The 15101-nt window shown below is 52.7% G+C and overlaps 2 protein-coding genes across 3 annotated transcripts in view; one reads left to right on the plus strand and one right to left on the minus strand.

Annotated features, from left to right (window-relative positions):
• Positions 1-1411, plus strand: part of MYO1H (myosin IH) — a 33107-nt gene extending 31696 nt beyond the window's left edge. The window contains exons 33-34 of the mRNA XM_086761382.1: positions 543-642; positions 1208-1411. Coding sequence (XP_086617508.1) covers positions 543-642; positions 1208-1231 — 124 coding nt within the window. The 3' untranslated portion in view covers positions 1232-1411. The remainder of the gene's footprint in view (positions 1-542; positions 643-1207) is intronic.
• Positions 1412-2414: 1003 nt separating this feature from the next.
• KCTD10 (potassium channel tetramerization domain containing 10) lies at positions 2415-14954 on the minus strand. Of its 2 annotated transcripts, none has more exons than XM_086761679.1 (7): positions 14894-14954; positions 13173-13386; positions 8685-8854; positions 8390-8476; positions 7631-7683; positions 6725-6920; positions 2415-6115 (listed from the first exon to the last, which is right to left on the minus strand). In XM_086761679.1, exons 1-7 carry the CDS (start codon positions 14894-14896, stop codon positions 5897-5899), a joined length of 942 nt encoding a protein of 313 aa, XP_086617805.1. In that variant the 5' UTR covers positions 14897-14954; the 3' UTR covers positions 2415-5896. The 2 variants fall into 2 exon arrangements, with proteins under 2 accessions (XP_086617805.1, XP_086617804.1); XM_086761678.1 differs by having other exon boundaries at positions 8390-8479.
• Positions 14955-15101: the final 147 nt, after the last annotated feature.

Genomic DNA, 15101 nt, shown 5'->3' on the forward strand with positions numbered 1-15101 from the left:
GTGGATCTCGTTAGCACCGGCTCTGAGGAAAGCCGGCTGGGCTCAGCCTGCGGGGTCACTTCAGGACAAACGCTTCTCCCTGCAAGATTCGGAAGGGCCTGAAATGGGATTGCTGGGCACAGGAACCTCCCCAGTCACGCCACCAAGCTAATGGCAGGTGGATGCAGTCTGTCTCGCAAATCTCTACATAAATTGAAACTGGCATCTGAAACCTGTGCTTCTGCTCCAGTTTTTCTCTCTGGCCTTGGCATTTCAATTGTAATTAGATTCTGTGTGCTCAGTGGTTCTCTCCAGGTCAGATCTGCTTATCTTCTAGCGCTTAATTGCACCAGGAAAACTCAAATGCCCGGACCAGGCAGGCATGCTCCATTCATCAAACCTTTCTGGGCTGCGTGGTATAATGCAATTGTTTAGGAAATTTACCTAAGCTGGAAGGCTCTGATCTTCTAGTCTAACAAGATTTGCCAAGGGAACAGAACTAAAGGGGGCTTAGAGGAAAGCCTATTGCGAGGAAAGCATCTAATGAGCGATTCTGTTTGCAGCCTGCAGTTTCGCATTGGCTCCGGGAAGGAAGGGACAATGGTGTTCACCGTTGGGCAGGAGCCTCAGGTCTTTAAAGCCAAAAATGGACAACTAACAGTGGTAAGGCCTCCTCCAAGCACTGGGAATATGGCTTGTGCTTTCTCCTTTGGCCAGCCCCTGTGGAGAGCACAGCTGAGCTCTAGCAAGGGCCCTTGAGCAGCCACTTGAGGGGACAAGGAATTCTGGCTCGGGGTGTGGCTGTGGAAAACGGGAGCTTTGGTTCTGTCCTTGCTCAGGGTCAGGCAGGGAGGTGGGCTAAACCTGCCTGCATCAGCTCACGGCCGTAAGGCAGCAAAGGGCAAGCGTGGCTGGAAGAACCAGGAAAGATCATAGAACAGTTTGGGTGGGAAGGGACCTTCAAAGCCCATCCAGTCCAACCCCCCTGCAAGGAGCAGGGACATCTCCAACCAGATCTGGTTGCTCAGAGCCACAGAGATGTGGGTCTTTGCCTCACCAGTGAGCTTAGCGTGTTGGGTACGTCTAGCTGACAGCTCCGAGGGAGATGGAGTTGTCTTTGTGTCAACTGTTAAACAGAAACAACACAGCCTCTCTTCCCACAGCCAGGACCCCTCAAGGACATAACACTTGTACTTGATTTAATGACCCCTTCCTCTTCTCATCCCAGGTGTCAACCCAGGCAAGGTCTTGATGGGCAACAGTTCCTGTTCCTGGCTACTGTCTCGGCCTAGAACGCAAAGGAGCCTGCAGGACGAGACCAGCACTCACATCTCCCCTGGAATCTTTGATGCCATAGGGCTGCTGTGATTTGAGACTTTGCTTGCATCTTTTAGGCTCTTTTTAATAGCTTAAAACTATTCAACTATAGCTAAATAAATTCCATTATGCTGCTGTAACATTCCAGTGAGCGCAGATGCTCATTACAGACTTGCAGGGAAATGTTTAAACCAAAAGTTGCAGTTCTACATGTAAAATATCTGTCGCTGTGCACTCAGTAAGAGCTGAGAGCCCTGCGCAGTCAGGAAGGATTAAGGGAGAAGGAAAGAGGCTTCTCTAGCTGTACTTTAACCCACCAGAACTGCCTCAAGTGCAGTCAATGAAGTCAGGTCTAGTCTGGGAACCCCTTTTCTCCCAGGCACACTGGTGAAGTCTTTAAAGCCAGCAGCTCCTCCTTGGGCAGGTGGAGGGGTGGTGATGTGTGGCAGCAGGGCCAATGCTGGTGTTTCTGCTGGTGCATCAGCATGTGAAGCTACTCATCTGAAAATCTCAGTAAGCTGCTTTATCTGCTCTGAGATGGGGAAGAGCTTTGCTTTTAGAGTCGCACTGGCCCGGTTCTCCCTGTGCAGCAGCTCCGCACAGCCGCAAACACGACCAAAACGCCTCCCCCTTTTAAGAGGGAGGTGCTGGCTTGGTGCCAGACTCCTGCTGCCGAAGAACCATGGTCTGTACCCCCCGAGCTGAGACTCCGCTCGCTCAGGAGCGTCGCAGGTTCCCTTGAGGCGCGTTGGGGCAGCTAGAAGGGGAGGGGGTGGAAGAGAGGAACTCCCTCTGCTCCCTGCAGCCTTGCTGCCAGGCTCTGTTCGCAGCGCTTACGCTGCTGCCTCATGTTGAGGCAGACGTGCGGCTCCTGCTCCAGCTTGCTTGGGCTAGGCTGAAACTGCAGCCTGAAGATCCTTGACTTGCTTCCGTGAAATCCTAGGGCCTGCGGAGTCCTGAGAGCCAGGCTGCTGCTGCCTCTGCCATGAGCAGTGCCAGGAGGTAAAACTAACAACTGGGGGGAGGATGATGTCTGGTATTTCTTCCTGAAAGTTCCTTCCAGCTCCCTGGACCATGAGGACAGCATGCTTCAAACAAGTAATAAAGCAACTCGCATGTAAATATGAAATATCTTCTAATTTATTGTGTTATATTTAAAAAAAAAAGTACATATTGCAAACATCAACCATACACTGAAATCCAGCTTAAGCTTTTTTTTGTGCAGAAGTGTAAAGTGGGAGGGAATGATTGTACAGACCAGAGGAACGTGCTGCTACTGCCTGCGAAACAGAACAACTCCAAGATGACGGAAAGGTTCTACCTCCCCTTGGCTCTCCAGGGGCTCTCACCAGGTGAGGTCAGGTGCTCCTGACACTGTCGGGAAGCTTTAAGTCAGGGGCTGGTGGTCGCTCTTGCCTTTATTTTACAGCCTTAACTGTGTTACGAGCTGCAGCTTTCAGTCCAGCTTTTCTGCATTATGCTGATGGACAAAACCACTGCCACAAGGCAGATGTCACTCAGCTCTACTCTGCTGCGCTGTCACTACTGGTGTCTGCTCTGGGGTGCTGGAGAATCAAAGCAGGCAGTCTGCGCTCCCCAGGAACCCAGGGCACTGCCACATAATCCAGAGCTGCCTGTGAGCAGGACAGCTGCCCTGTCCCCCATCCTCACCTGAAAGCTGTAGAGGCAAAACCATTTAAAGCAAAAAGGCTCAGGTGCTGAGCGCATTTGTGCAATGGCATTACCTAAGTCTCTCCACAGAGCAAGGGCAAGCGGCCAGGACGTTCCAACAGGACAGCAGCACATCCTTACTACGCAGCTACGGCACGCAGGGGGTTAAGTCAGAGGCTGCCCACAAATGCCATAACAAAACTGAAACTTAAACTCTCCTGGAGTGACTTACTAACCCAATAGCTACAGAAATCGCAGTACAAAGATGAAAAATAATCATCCTCTGGTTTTTTTTAAGAACTTAGTTTGCAAAACCTGACAGAAGAAATCCTGAAGCCGGTTAAGAAACTATGTACAGAGAAGGTAATCACATAGACGTGATCTGTCGGGTGCTTAGCACTGCTGTCAGCACAGGGCACCTCCGGGAGCTGAACCCGCTCTCGCAGTGGAGGCTGTGACTGGTTTTCGTTTGAGCAGCGGCTGGCGGAGCCTCCTGGGCGCTGTGCGGAAAGCAGGTAGCTCAGCACAGCTGAGGACAAAGCCGGCCTGTCCTGCGTACCTCACAGGAGAGAGCCAGCTCGCTGGCGTTAACGAAGCAAGCAGGGTTTGCGGCAGGCCCATCAGCGTACTCTACGACAACGAGCTGGTATTTCCTTTCCACTCACTGACGGCTGACAGGAGCGCAGCGGGACTGCTGGGACAGGGGAGTGAGACCGAAGGGCTTTATACAGCGCAGAGCCTAGCGCCCTTTGAGGGCGTAGGTCTGTTACGAATGCTCAGAAACCCATAAAAAGCCCAGTAACACGCCAGTAAGCGTCAAAGTACACGGTGCTGGAGAGACAGAGCAATTCAGAGGACTTCCTTCCACGCTGCCCAGCTTATCACACAAGGAAGGGAAGAAGGGAGAGGCAATGGCTCACGCACAACAGCAGGCTGCACTATGGACTCTACAAACAGGACACAGTACAGCTCAAAATCGAAGCCTGGAACTGTCAGGACATAGCTGGAGCTGCTACCTACGGTATAACCAACACAGCTGTTTGCTGTCGAGCTCTTGCTTATAAATCAGTAGCTGAAGAAGAAAGAATAGCGGTGCAACCACCAGAGACACCAGCGGTCTGTAACTTGGAGAAGTCTTTGGTTACTAGAAAGATGATCTCAGCCCGACTTTGAAATCTTGTTAGCTTTGCGCATGACCCAAACCTGTACACTGAGCGAACACTTACTGCTTTATTTCAGCCTCTGCAGACAAGCTACGCGCACTCTGGGACGTAACTGCTATTTGAAACAGATGCATCGGAGTAACGCAGCTGGTGATGCTGACAACGCCTTTGGTTTTAATGCGTTAGCGTGCCACTAACGGCCCTGAGCCCGGCGCGGGAATCCTTGCAGCAGGAAGTCAGACAAAACCAAATAACCACCTCACCGAGGAAAAGGAGCGGCTGCTCTGTATGAGACGTCCGGCCCTTAAGACCAGCGCTAGATATTCCAGGTGAAGGGTCAAAAAACTCGAATAGGCCGCAGCACTCTGGTGCCTGCCAAGGCGCCGGCCGGAGTGCAAGTTTAAGATTTCCTACGTGGGGTTTCTCTCCCTCTCAAGCACTATAGCTGTGGCTCTGCTCCCCATCCTTCAGCATCCAGTCCCACCATCTTCCACTGCAGCCGCTACGTGACTCTGCAACAGGCAACCAGAGATGAGGAGGTAGATAACGTTCATTTATAATAGAAAAGTACGCGTAGAAAACCAGACTGCATCTCGACACAACCTTTCAGCTCTGCCCTTTCACACAGAACTGCCATTTCTGAAAAGACTTGGAACATGCTCCGGATAAAGTCAAACAAGGAATAACTGCCTCTGGGCCGCTGCCTGCTCCTCTTCCCCACGGTACTCGCGCTGCCCTCACTCAGAGCAAGATAAGGCTCCTGTATCAGTTACCAAACTGATCCGCGGCTGCCGCCCCCCTACCCACGCAAGGCTGGCACAGGGCGTTTGAAGGTGCGAGGACTACGGCTTTACCTGGAGAAAAGACAGCCCAGCTTACTGATGGAAATACGCTCCCCGGCTGAGAGCCAGGCAGAAGTTCTAAGCCCTAGGTAGCAACACCACCGTAAGGAAAAGCAATCACATACAATTTGCTCCCGATCCTCCCTTTCGGAGGAATTTTATCTTCCACCCTTGAACCGCACAGATAAAGCAGGACAGGGGATCCCCACCCTTCAGGGCTGTCAAAGATCCACCGAACCCTTCGAGGAACACGTCCCGAGAGCTGCAGGGAGCCAGAGCCAGCCGCCCAGCGCGCTGAGCCCAGGCAGCTCCCCCGCTCCCTCCCCACGCTCTGAGAGGGCTCTCTGTCCCCCGGCACTACAGGAAGCCAGTCAGCACGTGTCATTTGTCCTTCTGGGAGTCACGAGCTGCCGACCCCGTCACCTACAGGCCTGGGAGAAAGGGAGCTCTGCCGTAGCTCGAGGGCGCGCAGGTCACTGCATTTCTCCCACACCTGAACGCCTTGGAGAGGACAGGGCTAACAAGTGCCGGGAGGGAAGGCGTGTGGCTGGCTGGCCGTCTGTTTGTTTGCTTTTTGTTTTGTTTTGTTTCTAAAGTGCAAGATCATTACTAAAGCCAGAGGAAGCCAGCCTTCTTCCTCTCTAGCCACAAAAGAGCAAAGACAAGAGTGCTACAAATTCAAAGCATTTCTCCAGATGCTCAATAGGTCCTTACAGAATCCACCGTATGCCCAGTAACCTCATCTATCCCTGTCCTAGAACTACCGCATTTAAATACCCCGAATAACCTAGTTTGTTACAAAATGTAATTTACAGACTTTGCTGAACAGAAATTAAACCTGCTGGTCCTGTGCTGCAGATGATCGATCAGACGAAGGGCAGCGCCTTCCAGACAGAGCCGCGCAGTCTACGGCTGTCGGTCAGCTCACTGATGCAGGTGGGCCCTGTCGTCCGGACGCTTAACGTGAATTCTTCGCACACGTTCAATGCGCTCTCGCTCCTCATCTTCATCTAAGTGGTGGGAGCGGCCAGCTGCCCCTCCTGTGGCTTCCAAGAGTGCGTTGTCAGGTCCCCTCCCGTCCTGGGACTCGTACAGCAGAATGTTCAGTGTCTCCTCGTAAATACGGGCTTCCGGGAACTCCACCTGCCCACCCAAGAGAAACAAGGTCACTCTCGACCACTGCCAGTCCCTGCAGGCTCCAGGTTACCTCATCCTTAATTCCTGGTACCCTTCTGGTGTTAAAATTTCTCAGTTGCACTCTAGCCACAGAAATCCCTCCTAGCACAATTGTTATTTGGTTATTTGTCCTATTATTTGCTTTCAGCTTTTGAGACCCCGTAACCAGGGGTTCCTTTTTTCAGAACCGGCCTGCCCGCAGGGCAGACGCAGACAGATTTCTCCTGGGCAAGGCAGGCAGGCACGGGGCAGGCACGCCATCGCTCACCAGAACCTGTCTGTACTCGGGGATGCAAACCAAACTCGGTTAAGTAAGCAAGTCTGTCAAAGATAAAGGACTGGACTGAACTTGCGCTACGGGACATCGCAATCACCCTGCGCTATGCGCCACAGCCGAGCAGTCCCCACCCTAACGAACCCACAGGATGAGCGCCACTGCGCCCACTTTGAATGGCATTCGTTATTCTATAGAGATGCTGAACAATGAAAGGAGTCTTCGAAACGGAGCAGGTGTCAGTATGCCGGCCTGACAGCAGCTGGGCCCGCTGCTGGAAGCGTTCAGGGGTTTATTCGTACCTTTGTCTGTTTTTTCTCTGTAGCATAAACAATGGAAGTGCAACAGACTTCGGCAATCTTGCGCCCCTGCCCGTAGAAAGACCAGCAGCAGATCTCGTCTCCAATCACGTCTTTTATGAAGAGCACTCTCCCGTTAAACCTCAAGGACAGCTTATCGAAGAGCTCGATGTTCTTCAGCATGTTGTCGTCGGAGTTGCTGTGAGACGAAGGAAGGGAGCAGTCACGTCAGGGTAACCAAGGCGGCACGCAGAGCAGAAGGGGGGTCAGGCAGTGAGTTCACGGGCCCGTACGCCCCGCTCCCTTGGACTTACTGCGTCTCTACCAAGGCAGCGCTTACAGCTGGTACCCAGGACTGCAGTGGATAACCCACTTGACTAGCACAAGCAGGAAAACCTGCTGCTGAAGAAGCGGTAATACAACATCAACAGTGCTGTGAGTAACACCGCCCAAGGCCGCTTCATCTGTGTGCACAGCTCTGTCAGCCAGAGGAAACCGCCCTACGCTCAGCACCAGCCGGATGGAAATACCGTTAGATCATGAAACACGTACAGACATGTGGAAAGGGGGACATTTCCCCATTTATTGAGAACCCTGCACCACGAAAGGCATCCTGTATTCAACTCGTGTGCTGTAGCCCGCGGGGAACGCAGGCCAGCAGTTGGCCAGGAGCCTCTGCCAGCTGCACCAAAGTACCAGAGGAACTCCTCTGGCACAGAAATAGCACAGGCTTGGCCTTCCATTGATGACAGTGGGCTCCCTTCTGACTAACGTTTGGAATTAATTGGGGAAAAACGGAGTGCATGCCAACACCAATCTGTCACTGGTTCCGAGAGAAGAAAAAGCAAATGCTTATCGTGGATTTTAGCCTACGAAAAACTTCAAAGGAGTCCTGCTGAAGGAATTTACCTGGTGTAGGAGTATTTGTTGTTGCTTCTGTTATACAGCAACTTCACCGCCGGCTGTAAAAAACAAACCACAGATCAGTGACAGAAGTGCAGAAAGAGCTGGGATCTCAGCTCAGTCCACGACCCCACAGCAAAGCTGCACTACGCTACGATACCACCAGGCCCAAGCCCGGTGGGATTTTCTTGTTGCTGTTACCATTGCTGCTGCAAAACTGTCAGGGACGGGCTGGCAACGGGGCTGTAACCCCTTCTGATCCCTTCCGTGCTGAGATCATAACCTGTCCCCACCCACCCTCTGCCTTTCTGCCAAGGCCCACGGTTATCACCAGCACCCTTCTCCCTCCCTGCCACGGCGAGCAGGCTCCGAGAAACAGGAGCTGGAGATTCACTTCAGCTAAAGGAAGTGTCTGTTGTTAATAACCAGAGTGGACAAATAAATGGAAGACGTGACAGCCCTGAGGATCTGCTCGATCAGCCTGCTGCTGCTCACGCGCTCTATTTTAATACCTTAAGTGGAGAAATACACGGCCAGGCCCAGCCTGAGCGACATTTGGCTTTTAATTACAAAGAAATGTTTAGTCTGCTGTAGATTTGCAGTGCTTTGCAGCTCAGCAGTTCAAGTGCATGATTTTTAGGGCAAGCCAAGCCTGCTGCTGAACACTAAAGACCATTTTCTAAAGAATACTTGGTCAAGGGCCCACGCAAGCCTGGGCCAGCAGGCCAGCATCCTCCCGCGCCCCCAGAGCCTGGCCTCTCTTACCTTGTTAGATGTGGCTATGAGTTTTTGCTCTTCTTTGGAAGATGTGATGACTGGTACCTTGCAGAACGGTTCATACGCATCTTTGTTCTGCTGAAACAAGAATCAAACAGCAGCTGAATGGAAATAGGCCTTAGGGCACACTCATATGAACTGGGAAGGTCCTGCACGCTCTGTGCTGAAGAGTTCAGTGCAATCCTGCCCTGCCCAGACGCTGCTTCCCACCCAAAGCAGCCCCCTCCTCTTGACCCCTCACTGCAGCCAGAGTAACCTAACCCCCCTTGGCTCTCCGACCTACCTGCAAGGCTGCTACGCACTCGTCCAGCAGCCCCTGGACCAGGTAGTACTTTGCTTCAGCCAACAACTCTTCTATCTCCCTGCGGCTCTCGGGGAGAGGCACGGCCCCGTCGCGCAGGTAGTTCAGTATTGTCCCAAAATGTTTTCCGCAGCGGTCGATCAGGATCCAGCCTAGGGACAGAAGACCACAGTACAGCAAAAGCAGAAGCAAATGTGGCAAAAAGCCTTGACCTTGGCGTGGGACTGCTGTACCAGGCAGGTTCCTGCCAAGAGAGACTAAGTCCAGTTCCTTGCTCGAGCCTCTGGTTAGCAGAGGAGCAGAAAGTACAGGGAATTTATCACCTTCAACTGCATTTCAAGCGCAGAGTGTGTGGGAGTCAGGTAGGAAGCTCATTTGTTTCTCGTAGTTCCCTAGTTATTGACAAATGATTAACTGAAACAGAGGAATTAATGCTTCCCATTCTCAAACTAAGCAGCTCTGTCCTCCCTCTGCTCCTGAAGTCCTGACACATTATTATTTTCTTGGGTTCTTAGGGCCCTGTTACACACCCGTGGGGCTTAGACAGCTTACTAGAGCCAACCAAACGGGACTGCCCAAGGGCTGCCGCACCTGAACACAACGCGGGGATCCACCACGATCCAGCATCTCCAGCAGGTTGTTAGCACAATGTCTCAAACTGCTGAAAGACACTACCTTCTGCTTACGCCTGCTGTTGTGTCACATACAGCCCCTGCCCTGGAGCTTACCAGAGCTACGTGCTGGTAACGGTGTGAAGAAAAGAAACCAGAGCTACAACCAAAGAGCTTTCCAGTCAGCTGGTGGTCCAAGAGTCCGCGCTTCACCCCTCGTGGCCAGCCTGTTGCCTGAATGCGGCCGGACCCGGAGCACCGTTAGGCAACGTCGAGGCTGGAGTTTCCATAAACGAACAGATGGCCACTCTTACGGGCTGCGGCTCAGGAATGCAGCGAGGAAACGCTTGTGGGGAAGGAGTCATATTTTGGACAAATAAGGAAAGTAGGTTAAAGCAGACCTTGTATGTTCTGCGTGAATGGAATTACTAGTAAAGTCTGAACATTTGGTTCCATTTGGGAAGAGAACACAGCCCTTTCAGGCTGTTCTGTGGAAAACTGATCCGCTCTCCAGCAGTTTACTACAGGCTTTCCACCTCCCTCCTGACCCTGCATAAAACACAACCTGTGCTCGCAACTGGGATTTTACAGACAAACGAGAAAGCTGGAGGCAGGAGAAGCAGAGAGAGAGAAACCAAAGAACAAAGACTGATCCAGGCTGATGAATACAGCACACCTGACCAACCAGAGCAGGAAAAAGGCCAATGTCAAGGCAGAGGTACCCAAAGCAAGCTCTCTCATTTTAAAGAGAAAAGGGAGCACAAGACATGGCAATAAACAAGGACACCCATATTCCACAAACGCAGCCCTTGACAGAGTTTACTGGAGCACACCAACACGCAGGGAGGCAAAGGGCAGGCTGAGAGCAGAACTGTGATCCCCAATTTCTCTGTTATCACCTCTGTAGGCTGTAAAAATCTGCTGCAACTCTATGTTCAGAGATGGAGAAACCAAAGCAGAATTGCTCACTTTCATGTGGAGGGGAGGGGAATGAGAAAATATTTCAAGCAGCATTGCAAAATATAAGTGACTGCTAAAACAGCTTTCAAAAAGCCTTCTGTTTTAACCAAACAGCCGAGCGCGCAGCCAAAACGAGATGACTCACAGGAAAACGACCCTGCTGCCACTCAGACACGGCTGCGCACAGCCTAAGAAGTGGGTTCAGCTCTAGTCATTTAAAGCCATTTTTTAACTGCAGCGTTACAAAAATGTCCTGTAGCCCGTTTACTGAAGTAGGAATGCATCGTCTGTGAACCGTACGTACGCACATTAGACCTTTAGGAAATTAATCTTTTGTTTTACAAGAATTCTCAAGGACAGCATCCAAACACTCAAGCCAAACCAGACTATGTTTTCCGACCAAGCCCTGACAGATGAAGGAGCAGCCCGATGCTGAAGACTGCCTGATGACTGCCCTGATGCTGAAGACACACCTCGACCGACTGGTTAACAGCAGTGGGGAGCTGTTAAAAAAAAATCACACCGCGGAAAAGAAAATGAGAAGCAGATGGATGCACCTGGAAAACTCACATCCTTCTACCTGCTCGTTGCCACAACAATCAAATTTTCAAAACATGCCCATTTGCTACAGCTCACGAACAATTTCTAAGCCGAAGATGATCATCTGCCACCCAGCACCAGAGAACTCCAGTCTTTCCTCCTGCGGCCCCACTAGCAGCGCGCCGTCATTGTGAAGCTTTGAGAAAGAGCTGGGGAGATGGCGCTGGGGTCGGAAGGATGCATCTAAACAGAGAGAAGGACCCTGTGTGACACATTCCACAGATTATTTAAAAACTTTACTCCTTCCAGTTTCTCCACAAGTTGGCTCCTTCTCCTAAGAAACACTTTGTTTTGTGCCAGATTTTGGGTGTGACCAATTAGCGGTATTTTGAAGAATTTCAGATAAAGAGCGTTTCCTTTAACAGTTATAATGCTATTGTCCCCGTTTCCAGCACCGCGTCGGGCCGGGGGAGATAAAGCAAGAACCGCTGCCGTGGGAGTGTCTCGGTTACCACACACAGGAAGGATCAGATTCCTATTAAAGCACAAACTGCCTGAACGGAACAATCCCACACAGACACTGTGGGACACGCAGCAAAATCAGCTTGAGATTTGATGTCTCAAGTGTGAAATTTTAGCAGATTAAAGTCCAGTTACGCTCATGTTAGCAGTAGGATTGTCAGCTGCTCCCCAGCAAAAAGAACCTGCGCCTGCACGGGCTCCGAGCCTCGGGAACGCGACGTGTCAGAACTCCTGCGGTACCTGCCCAGCATGCCCGGAGGAAGTGCTGAGACCACACCAGGGTGGGATTCCAAAACAAACCTGGAATTTCCAACCCACTTCCAAACTGAAGGACTTGAGAAGTCCTGAATTATCAAATGTTGTGAAACACAGACCAGTTTTAGGGAGGGACAGGGGAATACTTCGGAGCTGCCTGAAGTTTAGCAGCAATGGGAAAGGTCTTCAATGAACCAGTTCACAACCTTTCTGGCAGAACGTCCCTCCAGTCTTCCCAGGGCGCTCACTCCCATTTTTTCCCCTCCGATTTAACCCTAGGCTGTCTTTTTTATGCAACCTGCCCAGACCCACGAGGGGCAGCCCAGAGACCCTTTGATCAGCAGCCCACAGACCACGGAGCCAATGTCCCTGCTGTACAGCAGCCAAAGCTTGCAAAAGGCACGCTCTAACGCCTGGAACAATGCCGCTTCCCCTCCCAGCTTAAACAGATGGACTTCTAGCTAAACTAGTAATGTTCACATAATTAGGTTGTATTTTTTTGCAATTTTTCCTCCAAATCTGCTTCATGCTATCTCAGAAGAGCCCTACTAAATCACAGAATGGTTAGGGTTCAAAATCCATCACTTGTTCCACACGACCTCTAAATACTGAGTTGTAAAGCACTCGAGACTCAGTCCAGTTCGCCCCGCCACGCAGTACATCTTCCACGGTGTCAGCAAATTCCAACAACGTTTCCAAACAATCAACTACTCCCAAGAAAGGTGTTTCGAGCCTTTAGGCTCAGTGATGCAGTAGCTATTGTTAAAGACAAGATATCCAAATCCATAAACATGGGCAGAATGGCAGCACATAAATAGAAAGCTGCGCTTCCGATTAAACTCTGACACTCCCACAGTAGGAGAATGCTGATATAAAACTCTGCTACCGGTTGCAGTTATCACAAACACATTTTAGCTATGTTATTAATTTAAACCAGAATCTCAGCAGAAGACAAAATCAACGTGTCTGCTAAGGAACTGACGTATCTGGGCGCTGCTCCTTCAGAAGACTGCAGTTTGACACACTGCACCGTCCTTCTTTGCAGACACATTTAACGCGGAATGACTCATTTGCTAGCTCTCTCCTTTCACTGTCATGTAAAACTTTCTAAAACTTTCTAAAAACGTTGCAATTGGTTTTGTTTTAGTGAAGCCAACCGTCAATACTCTCACAAGAAAACAGCTTCATTTAAAAAAACAGCTTTTAGCCCATAAGTCCCCCCCTTATCTTCAGAGCAAATTTTATTCTTGTATTTGAGGCAAGGAAACGAGACGAGGAAACTGCTTTCCGAGCTTCAACGTAAACACAAAAGTCCTGACTCAGTTTCTTAACCACTATCCCCATCATTTTCCACACGCTTAGGGTTAGTGCTTCAAAAGAAAAAGATAACTTGCGCTATCTGGCCCTGACAGAGGCCTTGGGACTTCGTACTGTCCTTTTGGTGTCACACGTGTCTTTTCTGCCACATCTTTTCTCAGCTGCATGAGTTTTAACACTAATAAAACGTAGAAACATCTGGGCCTGCGATGAGATGCTGTTTGTACTGAAGCCGTTGCGAGGGACGCAGGGAGCCACCCCTTACCTTCGCTGTCCGTGAGCACTTCCATCCGGCCGCTGAACATGGCCTTGAGCATGGTGTCCTGCTTGGTCAGGGTCTGCATGGTGGTGTAGTAGAGCGCCCCGCCGATGTTCAGCTTGACGTACTTGGAGCTGGGACTCGTCCCTTTGAAGGAGGTAGTGCGAGTCGCAGCCGCCGGCACTGCTGAGCTCACCACGCTTTCTCCCGACATCTCTTCCTGCAAGCAAGGAGTTACTGATTAGTCACCAGGTCCACCGCGCGACACCCAACTCCGTGTTGCACAGAAGTAGTCACAGACGTGCCGGGCGTTATCAGCCTCGGCTCCTCTCTGCCTCTTTGTAACGTTCTCAAATGTTTTATGCATTCAACTTCATCTTCTGACAGCGACATGAACCGGTCACAGACCGTAAATCACCTCAGCCAGCGTCAGCACGCTGCGAAAGCCGAGCAGCGCTTCACGCCGCAAAAGCCAGTGCTTTCCCACAAAGCGGTGCTCATTTTTTTCACAACTTCTAAAGCTTAAGCTCTTACGCTATGAATAAACCAGTATGTGACTGAGCAATTCCCAATACACAGAGCCTGAGCAGATGATCCCGACATGTTCAAATGCAGACCATCCACGCATTTTATTGAGGCTTTTTTTCCTCAAAGCACACGCGGCTCTACAGAGAGGGCACACAAGCTTCCCGCTCTCCTCCCGGCCCTCCCGCGCTTCTCAGCGCCCCAGAGCCTGACGGCCAGCGTCCCCCGCCACCCCTGCCCGCAGTCCCCAATCAGCTAACGAGGTCACATGCTGCGACAGCACCACGCTAGCTTAGCGCCGCAAGCGCTCTGAGAGCTGCTAACGATAAACCCTTCATCAAGCCGCGTCTCTGCAGCTGACCGTTCTGCCTCGCAACGTGACAGGATGGGGTGATTAATGCCCTGCCACCTCACACACAGCCAGGTCTCACAGCTTCCAGAGCAGGCTTGCTGACTGTTACTGCACCGAGCGATTTTTGCTCCCGCGCCGTGAAAAGCGGAACTATCACACCGCAAATCTGAACGGCAGCTCAGAAACGCAGCGACGTGTCCAGACCGCGTTTCACGAGGCGAGGAAGGCGGGACGGCTGGAGGCGGCTGCAGGGGACCGTTCCCTCTGCCACAGAGCCGGCCCAGGGCTCTCTGGAGCAGGGGCGCCAGCCTCAGCCCCCCTCCAGCAGATGAACGCCCCCCGCGCTCGGCCAGAGCCGTGCCCGGCCTCCCAGAGCGGGATCCCACGGGGCGCGGAGCCCGGGCTGCACCCCGAGCCCCAGCTCTGCCCTCCCCAAATCACAGCGGCCTCTGGCCCAGGGAGGACCGGACCCTCCCCGCACGCGTGAAAACCAGACGGCGGGCACCCGGGTTTTGGGGAGCCGGAGCCCACCCAGGACCCCCGTACCTGCTCCCCGCTCTCTCAGCGCCCCGAGGGCTGGGCCACCCCCACCCCCCGCCCCCCCGGGGACTGAAAACACCCAAACCCTGCACCACTCTCCCCTCCCCGGGGGCCCGATCCCCACGCCCTGCCTCACCCCAACGCTCCCCCCACCCCAGGACGGACCCCCACTCGCGCCCTCCGCCCACAGCTGGCCCCTCCACCTACCCAGCCACCCCCAGGCCCCCGCCCCCGCGGCACAGAGCCCCCCCGGTCACCCCCAGCCCCCCGCCCCCCGGCCCAGAGCCCCCCGCCCCCCGCGCCGCCTCACCATGAACGGCGCAGCGCAGCCCCACGGACCGATGGAGCGGGAGCGCCGGGGCGGGGGGAACTTCCGCCCCTCCTGCGTCACTTCCGCCACGGCCCGGGTGCGCCGCTAAACCCTTCCGATGTTCCGCTCGGGCGTCCCGGGAGGTGCCGCGCCGCTTTCCCGCCTCCCGGGCTCGGCTCGGCCCGGTCCCGGTAGCAGCGAGGCCCAG

Source organism: Chlamydotis macqueenii, chromosome 17, assembly GCF_036417535.1.
Source record: "Chlamydotis macqueenii isolate bChlMac1 chromosome 17, bChlMac1.mat, whole genome shotgun sequence".
Taxonomy (NCBI): domain Eukaryota; kingdom Metazoa; phylum Chordata; class Aves; order Otidiformes; family Otididae; genus Chlamydotis; species Chlamydotis macqueenii.